At 45.2% G+C, this 16,899-nt stretch overlaps 1 protein-coding gene across 1 annotated transcript; it reads right to left on the bottom strand.

Moving 5' to 3' along the window:
• LOC126998662 (juvenile hormone esterase-like) lies at nucleotides 1-16,044 on the bottom strand. The gene is made up of 16 exons (XM_050860637.1): nucleotides 15,775-16,044; nucleotides 13,491-13,642; nucleotides 11,706-11,889; nucleotides 10,978-11,121; nucleotides 9,471-9,627; nucleotides 8,587-8,660; nucleotides 7,784-7,895; nucleotides 7,272-7,462; nucleotides 6,640-6,826; nucleotides 6,218-6,310; nucleotides 5,580-5,683; nucleotides 4,974-5,136; nucleotides 3,922-4,039; nucleotides 3,513-3,644; nucleotides 2,950-3,132; nucleotides 1-806 (listed from the first exon to the last, which is right to left on the bottom strand). Exons 2-16 carry the CDS (start codon nucleotides 13,640-13,642, stop codon nucleotides 773-775), a joined length of 2,028 nt encoding a protein of 675 aa, XP_050716594.1. The 5' UTR covers nucleotides 15,775-16,044; the 3' UTR covers nucleotides 1-772.
• Between the last annotated feature and the right edge of the window lie 855 nt (nucleotides 16,045-16,899).

A 16,899-nucleotide genomic window follows, 5' to 3' on the forward strand; every position in this document is an offset into this window, starting at 1 on the left:
CTTTGTCATTTTATTATTTTTGTTCATAATTTTATTTATTTATCACATATACATATACATTTGGTCTACATCTACCCTTTTATTCTTATTTCTATATATGGTTTCTTAAGGTATTAATGGACCTCTCTGCTGGGAAAGCACAATCAGGCAAATCTTGGATCCATATTCTTAAACGTATCGGGCTCCCACTACGATTATTTACCAAGGTCACAGAGAAGATTAACCTGTTTTTATGGGCGTTTTACCCGTTCAAGGTGCAGAGGTCGGGTAAAACTGTCACTGGTATCACAACACCGCTCATGAAAATCCTAGCAACTTCCACGAGAGGCTTTTCAAACAGGCGAACTGAGGAGCAGAGACGTTTAAAAATCCGGTGTTTGGTCTGATAAAGCAGCCGTGCAAGAGGAGGGGTTTGGGTGGGTATGACTTAGCATAGTGAGTGTGTGGGTTAGAATTTTGTAAGAAGTGTGCAAGAGGAGGTACACACGATCAAAAAGTACCGCGCTTCTAGGTCTGATGGTTTCGGTAACAGTTAGTACAGCTCGTGATGTCCCTGGGCTGCCAACGGCGTGAAGGATCAAGAGTCATTTTTCAGTATCTATCGTCTGCGGATTCAGTAGTTTATACACGAGACATGCACCGATAGTTTTAGTTTTTGGTCGTGTGTATCTAATGGCAGGTAATAAAAGCAGGAGAATAAAAAATCGTCCAAAACTCGCGGCAGAACCTGCGGCTGAGCTTCGAACAAAGTCTTGCCATGGAGGGCAGCCGCTTACTTGCTCTCCAACTCTATGGGGGCAGAACTTCTGAAATGGTACAGACATTGGAATTAAGTAAGGAATCGATGATGACTTGTATGACCCCTTAACCAAACTGTTCGTATGAATGTCATGTTAACCCGGTAGCTGCGGGGATCATGTTTCTTAAAGGCCCCTCTAAGCGAATTAATGAGAAAAAATCATTACTCACGAAAATCATTTCATAATAAATATAAACGCATTTGTGATCAGTTTATGCATCATCTATTTTTTTTGGGTTTATATCATGGCAAAAATTTGGCCCGTCGCTGCTACCGGGTTAAACTTTGCCTGTTTATAGTGTATTAGACGAACTGAATCGATATAAACCTACTATCCATATCTGAAAGCAACTGAAGACCAGTATCTTGAAAGCAGTAAAACCAAACAAAACATAACAAACAAACTGGGGCATTAAATATAGAAGTGTCTTCAAAACAGTAAAAAAAAAAGTAGTAGTTTTGGGTCCACTGTATGTCAGCACCTTGGCCCCGTTCCGTTTCCTTCGTCACTGATTCCTTGCCCTCTGACACTCACATGAGCACGGACGCTGAGCTTTGAAAACATCTACCATCATCCCACTTATAGGCCAAAATAACGGATGACTGCACGAGGAAATAAAATACCCAAAGACATTCATTCCCTGAGACTAATAGTCTTGCAGTATCCGGATGACTTTCGAATTCCAACTGATCACATTTTTGGCATCCTTCTCTGTTCTTCTTGTATAGGAGAAGCGTTATGAAGATTTTTTTTTTCATTTATCCCTTTAGTTTTTGATCCTGGCCTGCCTCCTGTACCGTGAAAAATAAAGAAAATACCTATATCTTGAAAGGCGACAAGGTCTTCTTCCTGGAACTCTTGAAACCGTGACTATACGACCAAGAAAACTTACAAAGTACAAACTACTGGAACGTCAACATGCTGGAACTCCTGGAATAGTGACTACGAGATCGGTGAAGACTACAGGACACGAATCTCTTGAAATGGTGACTTCACGACCAAGAAAACTATAGGATACAAACTAATGCAACGTCAACATGGTGGAGCTCCTTGGATAGTGATACGAGACCAAGGGAGACTATAGGATACAAACTAATGTAACGTCAACATGGTGGAGCTCCTTGGATAGTGATACGAGACCAAGGGAGACTACAGGACGCAAACTAATGTAATGTCAACTTGCTGGAGCTCCTGGGATAGTAATTACGAGACCAAGGGAGACTACAGGACGCAAACTAATGTAACGTCAACTTGCTGGAGCTCTTGGGATAGTGAGTACGAGACCAAGGGAGACTACAGGACGCAAACTATTGTAATGTCAACTTTCTGGAGCTCCTGAGATAGTGTTTTATGAGATGACTGAAGACTACAAGACACATTTAGCGGCAACATGCTCTCTACACTCTACACTGAAGGCAGGGACATAGTGCACGGCCGCATATAAACAAACTACGAGGAAATCATTAAAGGTACGCCATGCATTACAGGAAACTCGTCTTACGCCTCTTTTTTTTCCTTTTCTCTTCTCTTTACGTTTCACTGTCCTCTCCTTTTCTAACATTCCCCTTTCCTTTTTCAAATACGCTCTTCTCTTTACTCTTTTCCTCTCTACTCCTTTCTTCTCATATCTCCTCTTTCCTCTCTCTCTTTCCTCTTTACACTCCTCTCCACTCCTCCGTGGCAAGTGAAGGTGGCGTAATTTAATCTTTTTCCTTCTCCTATGAATGTAAGGCAGGTCAAGGGTTTCCGTTTTCGTTAATATAAGTAAACCAATTAAATCAAAGAGAGATTGAGTGATGTGATTTTTTAGTGTAATTTGAACATGAATCTCTCCTCGTAAGAAGCCACGCGAAGTGAAGGTGTCTAGTTCATGATAATACAATATAGCATGTATGATAAGATGTATAGACGGGATTATATACGTTACACTCTATATAAAGCATAAGCGGAGTAGACCTCTCTTTTGACCTCGCGCTATTTTTTTCTTTTGCCAGAGCAGGGTTTAGTGGGATCTTTTTTGTTGATTCTGTGTTTTTTCCCTTGAACTACCTCCCTTGCCGTAAATAAACAAATAAACACGAACGTAAGACGAGGTTCCTATAGGAGTAGCTACCAAACCGAGGCTACAAAGGCATCAACCATCGCTCACTTCTTCTTCTGCTTCTTGCCCGCGAATACTAGGAAGACGGCACCACAGGCAGCCACGGCGAAGGCGACCACGAAGACGATCATGACGGTGAGGTAAGTGTCTCGCTCGTACATGAGGTCGTCGTATTCATCCCGAGTTGGCTGCCACGGTAGGTTTCCATCCTCCTCCAGGGCGATATGCCATCTGTTGGGGGAGAGAGAGACAGATGGTTGTGTTTCAGTGCGTTACAGTAAATGTATGATAATGTAATGATACGGAACGGAACAGTACGAGAGAGAGAGAGAGAGAGAGAGAGAGAGAGAGAGAGAGAGAGAGAGAGAGAGAGAGAGAGAGAGAGAGAGAGAGAGAGAGAGAGAGAGAGAGAGAGAGAGAGAGAGAGAGAGAGAGAGAGAGAGAGAGAGAGAGAATGCATTTTTGTGTCAGATGGTCGGAAATGCTTTGATGTGCGGGAGCGGGAGGAGTCGCAAGCCTTTGGAGGGGTCGCATATAAAAAAAAAAGCTGGAGAAACTCTGCTCTATCCAAAAGGGTCATGCAAGAGGAGGGGCAGCAGAAAGTCACTCACCTCTGCGGAAACTCCAACTCCACCGTACACTCATCCTGGATCAGCATGAAGTGGTGTTCCGTCGCCGTCACTGGCAGCCACTCCGGGATGCCGAGGTCCTTCCACCCTGACTCCTCCGGCGGGGTGGGGTTACTGAACGGGGGAGGGAAGGCGGGTGTGAGATGGGCATACAGGGTCGTGATGGGTGATTTGTGTGTGTGTGTGTGTGTGTGTGTGTGTGTGTGTGTGTGTGTGTGTGTGAGATCTTAAACTTATGAAACTGATTTTTATTCCACTTATATAGGTCTTGTACACACACACACACACACACACACACACACACACACACACACACACACACACACACACACACACACACCTCCCTAAACCCACATCCTCACCCCTATAACAAACACACAAACACACACACCCGTAAATGGCAAAGTTGGTCCACATTTTCGTCATGCGGTCCATAACTGTTATCTGGTGTCCCTCCATCACCCCGGGGAAGGAGAAGATGTACAGCAGCTCGTCCGCGTGGGTCACACCTGCGAGAGATTAAAGCCACAACACATTCAGTCCAGTGGGGGTCTTACAGGACTGGACGGTACAGTGTTGTGAGGCGTTCTGTTTCCCTCATCTCTGTTCTCTTCCCCTGTTCATTTTCTCGTCTAACTTAAGTTTGTATTGAGGTATATGAATGAGTTAAAGGGAATGATATAAGTGATGTAGCTGGTGAAGGACTTATAGCAACGAAATAAAAGTGTTAGGGCTGTAATAATGGATATAATGGGAGTGATTCAGGTTCAGGCACGTAGATGATGAGTGGAAGAAATCATGAGGTCGTATATAGTTGATGAGTATTCGCTTGGGACTCGTTTCAGATGGATGATTGATAGACTTATGAATAGAGAGGGAAGATGTGATAAAAGAGATAACCTGCACCCCTTGTATGTCGGTAAATGTGATAAAAGAGATAACCTGCACCCCTTGTATGTCCGTAAATGTGATAAAAGAGTCAATTATGTGTGTATATGGTGGTTGACCTCTCATAGTCTCCTTACGCCCTGCTTTATCGTTTTGTAGAGTGTAGAGGTGTCAGCAGGGGGAAGAGGGAAGACTAGTGTACAGCAACGGTGCCAGATTATCGTACTCAGCCTCCCATGTTTGTCGATTTCCGACCCAGAAACTGCCTCCTCAACCCCAATAACTGCCTTCATATATAGTTATCGTTAAAAGGGTTAATTATTGGTGTTTTTTTGGCAATAGCAATGGCTCAGAAACCGGTAAATACGAGGCTCTGAGTACGATAATCCGGCATAGGTGGTGTACAGACGTGTGGTGTAGGTTTGTTAATTTTTCTGATGCAGTTGTTTACAGGGCACCTTATCTGTGTACCCGCGGCGTGCTGGGGGATTGCGTGTTTGGTTTGTTTGTGTTTAGAGTGCTCAGTGATAACACGGCCACTAGCGCCTCACCCACCTGGTCTGAAGGGCACGCCGGTGAGGCCCATGAAGAGCCACCTGTACATGGTGTCGTCTGATTCGAAGTCGAAGCTGTAGTGGAAGGTGTTGGAATCCCCGTGTTTGGCGTGCAGCTTTGCCGTCTGCCACCCGCCCGCCTTCAGGAAGAGCACACCGGCCGCCTAAATAAAGGAGATCAGATGACGTGTTTTATTTGTCCGTTATTATGTTTGAAGTGTTACTACTGTTAACATGTAGACAACAATGCTGGTGAAGAAAAATGGTGCAGTCTGAAGTCATTTGTTCGCGTTTAAAGAAGGTAATTCATGGTGTGGGACTAAAATCAGACGCCTCTGGAAAATGCAGATAAACATTGTCCAGTGAGTTAGTTGTGTCGTAACATTGATTTGGTTATTAACGAGAGAGAGAGAGAGAGAGAGAGAGAGAGAGAGAGAGAGAGAGAGAGAGAGAGAGAGAGAGAGAGAGAGAGAGAGAGAGAGAGAGAGAGAGAGAGAGAGAGAGAGAGAGAGAGAGAGAGAGAGAGTGTGTGTCTGTGTGTGTGTGTGTGTGTGTGTGTGTGTGTGTGTGTGTGTGTGTGTGTGTGTGTGTGTGTGCTGTGGCTTACATCAACGTAGCCTGGAGCACATTCCGTAAAGTTGCCCCGGTCGAGCTCCCCCACGAAGGAGTCCATGATCGCCTCCGAGACGGCGTTGGTGTAGTCGTGGACACCTGGTGAAGGAAGCAAGGAGCAGAAGCTACAGTGATACATGGGGGCTGTTTTCACGAGGGGTCTAAGTTGCTTTATTTGCCTGAAGAGGAGGCAAACCTATGTAAAGGTAGAGTTAGGGGGCGTTTGCTAAAGATCTTTGATGCCTCTCTAATTGGGTTAGCGGTGGCAGTATGGTTAGCGTGAGGGCCCCGCATTCACTTCATCCTGGACGACGCGGGTTCGAATCTCCCGCTACCATTTGGGATTTTTCAGTCACCACCGAGTGGCCTAAGACTACCCACATGGTGTCCTGAAGACCACCCATCAACCCGGACTCTAGAAGAACCGTCCAAGTGAATCAAGAATGAGTTCCGAAGGACAGCATGAGCCAAAAATAGATGGTGTCATATAAACACTTGCCTGCGCCGTAACGGGCCATAACCAGGCCCCTGAAGTAAGGCTACCACCACTATAGGCTGGCACGTAAATAAAAAAAACAAATGAATAAGTAAACCTGGCCGGCGCTGGGTCTGGCCAAGCAGTGGATGACTTACCGAAGCAGTTGAGCAAGTCGATCATCATGTCATCTTTGAGGTACACGGAGTCGTTCAGTTTCCCGTTGGGCTTCAGGAACTCTGTGTACATGACTGGCGGGGAGAGAGGAGACTGACGTTGGCGTGGGAAGCAGAAAACACGTCAATTGTAAGAGAAACTCACTAATTATAGTTTGCATAGTATAGTGTTTGTGTTCTTACGGCTCTCCCTACTGAACTATGTTTAATAATGTTCATTAAATAATGCTGTTTCCAAATTCATACACTGCTCTTGCGAAGCAACGTGTCATGCACTTATCGTCAGGATCAGCCGTCTTACATTTTTTTCCCTCAAAGTTCTGATCTACCTCATCCACACCTTCCTACAGAGCAACCCTCAGTGGCTGTCCCGTCCTAGTAAAACCCCTTCCCCCGCCTCTTACTAGTTAGAACGAAGGATCCCTCATGCTTGTTGGTGCCGATCATCAGAGGTACGTCGCTGAAGTTCCCGGAAGTGAGGTAATCAATGGGCTGGTACAGCAGCAGACGCTGCGAGTCACTCACAGCCGGTCCCTGCGTGACTGGCGCCGCGCCCCTGAAACCCATCTGCCCATTCTTGCGGTCCTCGCCCTGTCAGGAAATATAAGAAACCCAAATAGAGAGAGGAAAGGGAAAGAGTTAAGGAGAAGATAGGGTACAGATTATATAGCTGACATCTTTCTCCCTCACACGGGGCGCGTAGCTTCGACTAGCGCGAAGAACGCCGTGTACAACAAGCTTTGGTGGCAGGATGCTCCTCCGTGTGAATGTTGGTGTCTGCTTCCTGTGGCCACTCAACTTGTTAATGGTTGACAGGCAAGTTCAAACTCACCTACTGAAACACGCTCATAAATATGTATATCTGGCTGCATATAAAGAAAGTTTTCCTTATTTTACCTCAGTGTTCAGCTCTTCGGCAAATACGATACAATGATGGCTTACTTGATTGGTTTTCAACATCCTGGCTATTTCTCATGCAATCTATTCAGAGCATTCTCCTTTCCATTCCTCTCTGCGCACACCACCACCACCTTACCACGAAATGACTCATGGTCATGCTGAGGATGTCGGCGTCCAAATCCCTCATGCATACATAAAGCTCTGTGAGGTCCTCCGTCTCGCAGCCGTTGTAATCGCCGATGGCTATGGCTGAGCCGATGGGGTCAGGGTCGTGCGCCCAGTGCTCCAACGCTGATCCGCTCTCTCCGATCACCCCATGGAAGAGGCCTGGCATGAGACCGTGGAGGGGGGTAAGAAGGGTTGTTGGTGGGGTGAGAGCATGTCGTTGTTATGGTGATTCTTATTGTTAGATTAATATTATCATATATTATCATCATTCCTATTGTTATTATTGCCATTCTTCTTCTTATTATCATTATCATTATTTTTTCCCTTCCTTTGCCGTAAGAAATAGACCTCTCCCTTTCTTTTTACAGTAAAGGAAGCAGCTCAAGGGGAAAAAAAGGAGAGAAAGAGCCCGCTAATCACTGCCCCTATGAAAGAGTGTCTAGACAGCCTTGCTCGGCTCGGTTAGGAGGAGCGCCTCACCTTCGGCATCGGGGAGAATCATCATGTAGTTGACGGAGGCGGATCCGGCGCTCTCCCCGAAGATGGTGACCCGGTCCTTGTCTCCGCCGAAGCACTCGATGTTTTCCTGGACCTGCGGAAAAATCAGGAAAGATTCTCTGGTGCAATAAGGTAGGTAAGGGTTGGAAGGGTCAGTTTATCCGAGGATATTACAAAGGGGTGTGTGGAGTCGGAGTTGAATATTTCTGACTCCGATTCCGACTCCGACTCCAGGAAATTTTAAGGCTGCGACTCCGACTCCGACTCAATCCCCCCCCCCTCTTTTCCACTCTTCTGTAGCACAGTGTTGGGCAAATCAAACCCAGCCACACCATACACCACAGCCCACCTTGCCCCACAGCATCACACGTATCGTAAAGGTGTCAGAGTCGGAGATATTTTTACCGACTCCGACTCCGACTCCACACCCCCAACTTTACAAGGGAACCTAGAGTAGCATGTGACTGGGGCTCTTACAGGAAAATTATGTGGAAGATGTAACATAGATAATAGATTTACATATACAAATAATGCACATAAAAAAAAGTACACAAAAGCTATGCCCAAAATTACAGAAAAAAATAGTTGCAAACACACACACACACACACACACAAAAAAAAAAAAAATCACATACGTACGAAAAGAAAAGAAAAAAGGATAGAAAATGAAAAGGAGAATCACGGAACAAAGCAGCTAAATGTGAACTGTGTGTGAAACGTTTATAAGACACACACACACACACACACACACACACACACACACACACACACACACACACACGTACCCATTCCAAGGCAGTAATCTGATCCCATAAACCAGCGTTGCCGGGTGCGTTGTCGTTGTCTAAGCTGAAGAAACCTGACAAAGGGAGAGGTTATTATTATTATTATTATTATTATTATTATTATTATTATTATTATTATTATTATTATTATTATTATTATTATTATTATTATTATTATTATTACGTCATTCGTCCTCCAAAAGTTTGTATTTGGTAGCAAAACAACATTTCAGTTCTCTTCGCAAAGTCCCAAACAGTAACAAGTTTTTTTTTTATATTTATTATACTAAAAGGTTAACATTTAGTTCAACATCACAGAGGTCGGTGTTGTCGAACGCTGCCGCGTCTCACATCAACTATTTCCAAAGTCCATAAAGGAGATCAATCAGGTTCTCGTGAGTGTCTCTTTAGGTTCACGGTAGAGAAGAAGGTTCAGACTACCACTAGGGTCATGAAACTACCCTGGAAATGCCCCAAAGCCCTACGAAAGCCTTGTCAAATAGGTGTGCTTGGGCGCCATAATGTTGAGAAATACGACCTAACGTCTCAGGATACCTTTTAATATATCCATCTCCAGCAGACTGATCAGCATAAGGTTAGTCAACAAGATTTTCACCAGACTGCCGCCAACTTTCCAATGCCTACAAGACAAATAGTGTGTTGCGTACGGAGCGGCAGAGGGAAAAGTCTATGGACGCAGCAACCGCGTTTACATTACTCAACAGCTTTCATGATGGGCAATGAGAACACTCCGAGACGTCAGCACATGCCAGAACCCATCCTCATGCAAGTACTATCTAATTTTCTGCATCAAGAAGAAAATTTTAACAGTTACACCTCCTCCACTCCTTAGTCCTCCACCCCCCCCTCCCCTCACAGCTCACCCAGGTTGCCGAGGCGGTAGTGGATAACGACCAGGATCACGTCGTGGTCTAGCAGCTTGGTGGGCAGGTACAGCGAGGAGTCGCCCGAGATGAAGGCGCCGCCGTGGATGAAGAACATTACGGGGAGCAGCCTGCCATCCTCAAGTTCACTGGGGAGCTGTGGACAGTCACATGCACTAACAGGACTTTTCTTTTAAGGTTGTGGAGCCGGAAGAGTGCACATACCATCAGTTATATATCTGTAACTCCTACAAACCTATATCACAGAGGAGTCAGGATAGAGAGGATTAAGTAAGAAAGTAGATAATTGAAAGGATTAATGTCTGGGAGGTCAACTGTGAAAGGATTAAACATTCAACACTAAAAATGAACTGATGAGAAAAGTAAGGTGAAGTATTTAGCCTGACTGAAATTTTTACGAAAGAGAAATACGAACTGAGGGTTAATAAAAACAAAATGAAGCGCATATTTACTTGGACACAAATAATCAAGGAAGAGAAATACGAACTGAGGGTTAAGGAAAACAAACTGAAGCGCATATTTACTTGAACAAAAATAATCAAGGAAGAGAAATAGGAACTGAGGGTTAAGGAAAACAAACTGAAGTGCATATTTACTTGGACACAAATAATCAAGGAAGAGAAATAGGAACTGAGGGTTAAGGAAAACAAACTGAAGTGCATATTTACTTGAACAAAAATAATCAAGGAAGAGAAATAGGAACTGAGGGTTAAGGAAAACAAACTGAAGTGCATATTTACTTGAACAAAAATAATCAAGGAAGAGAAATAGGAACTGAGGGTTAAGGAAAACAAACTGAAGTGCATATTTACTTGGACACAAATAATCAAGGAAGAGAAATAGGAACTGAGGGTTAAGGAAAACTAACTGAAGTGCATATTTACTTGAACAAAAATAATCAAGGAAGAGAAATAGGAACTGAGGGTTAAGGAAAACAAACTGAAGCGCATATTTACTTGGACACAAATAATCAAGAAAGAGAAATAGGAACTGAGGGTCAAAGAAAAAAGTGAAGAATTATTTTTTTTAGACAGATATGATTATGAAAGATAAATAGCCTAGTAAGGGTCACCGTACACTAAACTGGCCCAGCAGCCCCGCTCCTCTTCCATAGCCACGGGAGCTGACTGGTTGAATGAGAGGAGGCTGGAGTTGGGAGTCAATGTTACCTCTGAGGGCGGGTGAGGGAGAGGGAGGGGGCGGGGCTGATGGGTTGGTAATCCCAGACGCTTCCACCCCTCACATCATCTATATTTCTAAAGGCCGAGAAAGAGATCAGTTGCGTTCTAATGAGTGTTTTTGTAGGTTCATGCCACAAAAGAAATAATCAGACTACCAGAAGGGTCATACAACTAAACCTGGAAATGCCAGAAACACCTACGAAAGCCAAGTCAATTATTGTGTGCTTGGGAGCTGAATTGCTTTGAGAATATGACGCCTGGACCATGCTAGTGTACGGTGACCAAAGCAACCGGAGGGTACTCACGATAGGGACGTACACGTTGAGGTTGAGGCAGTCTTCATCGCCTGAAGGCACACCGCCGATCATGGACTTCTGGGGACACTTCTCGCCCAGGTGCGTGGCGTCGATCGTGTCGTTGACCCAGTACGGTTCCTTCTTGATCGTCCGCTGCGGGAGTATTGCAAGGTCGGCATTGTAAGACGCTTCCGCCTCCCACATTAACTATTTCCAAAGTCCACAAAGGAGGTCATCGGGTTCTCATGAGTGTTTTTTTAGGTTCATGGTACAGAAAAAGGGTCAGACTATCACCAGGGTCATAAGACTACCCCAGTAAATGCCCCAAACTCAGACGAAAAGCGTGTCAAATATGTGTGCCTGGGATCCAAAAGGTTCAAGAATACGGGCCCATATGGCCTCGGGAATCAGGATCGTTTCAAAGTGCTGGGCAAGGCGTTTGTTTGTGTGGACACCCGCAGGAAGGAATTATTAATGAAAGGAAACATGGCCACCTTAAAGTACGAAGAGAAATGAAAAAAAAAACCCAGTAATGACGATGGCGAAAATAATGATAAGATGATAATAATAGAAATAATAATAACAGTGATGATAATAGTAATAAATGATGACAGTACTAATTAAAATAACAGTAAGAGTCGTAATATTATCTAACGAAAAGAATATTAAAATAACTCTCTCTCTCTCTCTCTCTCTCTCTCTCTCTCTCTCTCTCTCTCTCTCTCTCTCTCACACACCTTGAATCTGCGTTCGCCGGTGGGAGGCTCGCCGTACATGAGGCCCTGGAAGGCGTAGATGGAACGATCCTTAATGGTCTTCATGTTCTTCCCTATAATCGTCACAGGGTCACTGGCCCCCATGAGGTTGCATTTCTCGATGGTGGGATTCGTGGCGTCGTCGTTTTCAGAGTACACGGTGAACCTGCAGGGTGACGAGGGAGAGTGCTGGCCATGGTTGTTTGCAGTCGTTAGGAAGAGGTCATGCAGTGTTAGGAAGTGGTAGTTTTTTTGATGAGGTGTTCACAGGAAGGAATTGGTCAAGCGTGTTTGAAGTCGTAAGGATGGGTCAGTGCAATGTAAGGAAGTGGTAGGGTTTTCCATGAGAGAGAAAGGGATTGGGCGAGGGTGTTTGAAGTCGTAAGGAGGAGTCAGTGCAATGTAAGGAAGTGGAAGGGTTTTCCATGAAAGAGAAAGGGATTGGGCAAGGGTGTTTGAAGTCGTAATGAGGAGGCAATGGAAGGCTTTTCATGAGGTGTTCCCAGGACATACCAAAGACACAGAGAATTAAGGATAAAGGGATAAAGTAGAAAAAGACACTTCAGATGAATGAGGTCCGGCACACTGACATGACAAACCAACCAGAAACAAGTATGAGGCAATAACGGCAAAGTAAAAGATGGAAGAATGAAGATGCTGGAAACCTCTTGCATTATGGTGTGACATACATGGCGGTTGAACTTCAGTAGAAGGATTTCAGAGTAAGACAAATATGATCCCTCTTCCACGCATTTCGCTTGTGGATGAATGCCCAGGAGATTACGACACAACTTAATACCTCCTCCTCCTCCTCCTCCTTCTCCTCCTCCTCCTCCACCTCCTTCAGACCAGTAGAGACGCACCGAAGCGGCACCGTTTAAGCCATTATCTAAAAAGTCTCGTTACCTGATTACTGAACAAGGGCAGCTGATATGAGAGAGAGAGAGAGAGAGAGAGAGAGAGAGAGAGAGAGAGAGAGAGAGAGAGAGAGAGAGAGAGAGAGAGAGAGAGAGAGAGAGAGAGAGAGAGAGAGAGAGAGAGAGAGAGAGAGAGAGAGAGAGAGAGAGAGAGAGAGAGAGAGAGAGAGAGAGAGAGAGAGAGAGAGAGTTTTATTTTTCATTTTTATTTCTTATTTTATCTGTTTATTTATTAATTCTTTATTTGTGTGTGTGTGTGTGTGTGTGTGTGTGTTTTCCTTGGAGGAGGAAGAGGAGGAGGAGGAGGAGGAGGAGGAGGCGGAGGAGGAGGAGGAGGAGGTGAGGGGAAGGAGGTGAGAGTGGAGGGGAGGAAAGGCTGGGGCTGTAGCTGATGCATTTGGTGACCTTTACGATAAGACCCGAGCAGGATAAGATGCACGAACACTCATCCTCATCATCATTACTAGCAATTTACGCTATTATTGGGGCATGCCCTTTCCCAACGTTCTCTCTCTCTCTCTCTCTCTCTCTCTCTCTCTCTCTCTCTCTTCTCTTTCTTTCTTCTCTCTCTTTCTTCTTCTCTTTCCTCCCTCTTTTCCTCCTCCTCTGTTCCTTCCATTCCTCTGCCTTGCTTCCCCTTCCTTTTTCTTTCCTTCCCCACATCTTTCTTTTTTTCTCCCTCGTTCTCTCTTCTCCATCTTATCTTATTTTTTTTTTTTAGCGCTAAAAGGATGAAGAGAAAAAAGAAAACAGTATGGAGAATGGCCATGACTGTAGAGAGAGGTTAAGAGGAAAAAAAAAGTAATGAATGGAAGGGTAATGAAAGGTCAGAATGTTAACATGTACTTACTGGTCCCATAGTTCCTCCGTGTTTATACTTGACAAGCCCCAGTCAAGCCTATGTTCTACAGGCTGGCCATATATGTAGGAGGCCAAGGGAGGTGTTTGGGCCCCCAGCGCACCGGCGGCCCCCACCACGAGGACCACGAGGAGGCAACGCATCTGGGGAGGAGAGAAACATGCTTCAGGCTAAGCTTCGAGTCACTACACAAAGCCAGGAGTACCGGAGTGGATGGCTCTGGAGTCGTTGCCACGTCATGCAGTGTCTTAAAGTTCTGAAACTATTATACGTTTTTACAAGCATCCAGAGAGAGAAGATGAATTAATTGATGTTGAGATTTTTTTTACAGTAAAGCAAGCAGCTCAAGGGAAAACAAAAAGGAAAAAAGTCCGCTAATCACTGCCCCTATCAAAGAGTGCTTATATAAAGATGAGTGGCCAAACAGAGAGATCAGTTTCGGGTGACTCCTTCAAAGTATCCCTTATAGTACCCTTACAGTAATTCGATTAACGATAAAGAGCATTTAAGGACGAGTTGACAGTTACACGAAAATAGAAATTGATAACTTTTATGAGAGATTTTCGAAAGAGTTTTACGTTTGAATTTTTTCCCTGACAATCATCTTTTTTTGTCTTCTTGTGATCCAACTGTTAACTCTATCATTACTCCGGCACTGGAAGCCATGATGCACACTTGAGTAGACTATCCGAATGCACTTAAACAAGACGTTTTTTTTTGATGGATTCGTCTCTCTCTCTCTCTCTCTCTCTCTCTCTCTCTCTCAGCAACCTTTACGTGACCCTGACGTCTTTAAACAGCAGAGAGGCAGTGACAGCCACAAGTAGCAATCGGAGTAAGGCACCGCGTTATCTAACATCGCTTGATTGATCTGTCTAATGTATGCCGAGATAACACCAGCGTGAGTTTGCCCGGAGAACCACTCTGTAGCCTCCTCATCCCTGGCATCAGCTCATTTTAACAGCAACAAACAACCAAGAGTGCAACAAGACGAGGCCATTTGAAGATACACCGCGGCTAAAACGAGTAAAACACTAACTCGTGAATCAGATATTTGATAACGTTCGTAAATTCATTCCAGCCTCGCACGAAGAAGGTCCTCCAACCACTGTGAGTCGTTAATTGTGGTTTCGGTTAACTAGACCAGCGATTTGCGGAAAAGATTATTCAAGAAAGAAGGAGAAGCATAAACAAAGAAGCCGGAGAAGCAGGACAGCAAGCAAGCTGTTCAATCTCTTTCCGACCTCGCCTCCGTGGTGCAGTGGTTAGCATGCCTTGCTACGTAGCCGCGGCCCCGGGTTCGAATGCATGCCCGGGCAGTCGGCGTGCAGCTCATTCAGCTGTTCATCCTACCTTTTTGGCAAGTCGATATAGTGGGTACCTGGAGGAACCCCGGGAAGGTAAACTGTGGTAACCTGTGGTCAAATGGGTAGGCGGTGGTCGAAGTGATAGCGTACTGGACCCACATTCGCCGCGTGATGGACGACGCGGGTTCGAATCCTCACGCTACCACTCGGATTTTTCAGTCACCGCCGAGTGGCTTAAAACTACCCACATGCTGTCCTGAAGACCACCCATCAACCCGGACTCTAGAGGAAGCCGTCCAAGCGAATCAAGAACGAGTTCCGGGGGGCAACATGAGCCAATGCAAGATGGCGCCACTATAAACACTCGCCTGCGCCAGAACGGGATGGGCCGACCATCAGGCCCCACCTGGAAGAAGCCTTGGGCCGACCATCAGGCCCCACCGGGAAGATGCCTACCGGCGCAATAGGCAACAACGTAAAAAAAAAAAAAAAAAAAAAAAAAAAAAAAAAAAACCCGGATGCCACACTGGCCCTGTGTCCCGGGGTGATGGGTTCCTGCCACCACAGGCTTAGGGACCATTACGGAGATGAGCACTGTGGCCACGCTCAGCTATAATGTATGCTCCCAACTTTACTTCACAACACAACCTCGATTGACGATGGCCCGCCGGCCTTTGTGATTCTTCGAGGTCTATCTTTACCAGAGGAACGACGAAAGCGAAGATGATCATAATATTCCCGAACAAAAGCACAAAACGAACAGAAAAAACAGAAAACCTAACACGATACTCAAACTCATCCCAACCTCACTTTAAGAAGATCCACCGGCCTTTGCAATTCTTCGAGGTCTTTACTTAGCCAGAACATAGTTACTGCAGAGACGATCATCATGTCCCCCGAACAAAAGTACACAATGAGCCCGGAAGAGCAGGAAAGCGAGCAAGCAGAGTACTCAAACTCATTCTAACCTCGCCTTAAGAAGATCCACCGGCCGATGTGATCCGTCGAGGTCTTGCTGGGCCAAAAGAACGACGATCTACAGGAGGCGCGGTGTGCTCGGGAGGCCGGCGACAAGAGGAGTGAGATGACTGAGCCGGTAGCCGAGTTGGGGGCCTCCTCCCTCTCTAGGCGTAACCCTGGAGCAAGGAATGGATAAGGAAGGTGGGTGGAATGTAGGGCCAGAGATATTGGGTTACGAAGAGGCTACACCACAGGTTACGGCCAAGAAAGAAACCAAGATATACTTTTCAAGACACAGGAGGCAGTTACGACTAAAACAAGCGAAGGGTTTGTGTATGAAGATGGCCCGCAACACGTTGCTACTGCTTCCCTCATAAAAAAACAAAGATAAGGAGATTCCGAAAGAATAATCAGTATCGAGGTTCGAGTGGCGCCTTCATATGATTCATACTTCCATCTTGAAAAAAATGAAGTCGAAGAAAGGAGGAATTACAGACGGACAACATGAGGAAAATATAAAAGAGAAAGTAAATAATGTGCATCGCATAATATAGAAGAAAAATAAAATGATAAATAAGACAACTGAAATAGAGTATAAATATAGAGGGTATCGCACTACTGGTAACAGAGTAGGTATATAGTTGAGGCAAACACAGTTGAAAGCTTTAAATGGAGGTAAGATGCACTTATGGAGGGAAAGGGAATTTGGTGAACAGTCCATCTTCAGGAGCTGTCATGTGTGGGCCGTCTAGCCTCTTGTAGTCTCCTTAAAACCTTGTGTATCCTTGCGGTAAACCCTGGAACAGCCTCCCTGCGTCTGTATTTCCTCCCTCCGTTGCGTGATTCGAGAGTCTATGCAAATGATCTCTCGCTCCACGGGCATATCACAGTGACATCATACTTCAACATATTATCATTAAAGTATGTGTAAAGCATCCATACCCTTTCAAAATCCTCCTCAGTCAGTCACATACCCCCTAGATCTGCTGTAAATATCTACTGCCTGTCGCAGCCCACGTAGTTACGTACCACCACCTAAAAACCTACAGTCAGTACTACATACCCCTCAAAGTCTACTATAAGACATCCACAGCCTGTCACATCCCACATACAGTCACATAGTTCCAAAGTCA

The sequence above is a fragment of the Eriocheir sinensis genome, chromosome 14 (genome assembly GCF_024679095.1).
Source record: "Eriocheir sinensis breed Jianghai 21 chromosome 14, ASM2467909v1, whole genome shotgun sequence".
In the NCBI taxonomy this organism is placed as follows: Eukaryota; Metazoa; Arthropoda; class Malacostraca; order Decapoda; family Varunidae; genus Eriocheir; species Eriocheir sinensis.

What these genes read in the sequence shown, in the direction of transcription:
- LOC126998662 (XM_050860637.1), bottom strand. Translation starts at nt 13,642, where the DNA reads ATGCGTTGCCTCCTCGTGGTCCTCGTGGTGGGGGCCGCCGGTGCGCTG. An exon ending in TCAACGTGTACGTCCCTATC is followed by an intron (nt 9,628 to 10,977) that starts GTGAGTACCCTC and finishes GACTGTCCACAG; the next exon opens with CTCCCCAGTGAACTTGAGGA. An exon ending in CGGCGTGCCCTTCAGACCAG is followed by an intron (nt 4,040 to 4,973) that starts GTGGGTGAGGCG and finishes AATCTCTCGCAG; the next exon opens with GTGTGACCCACGCGGACGAG.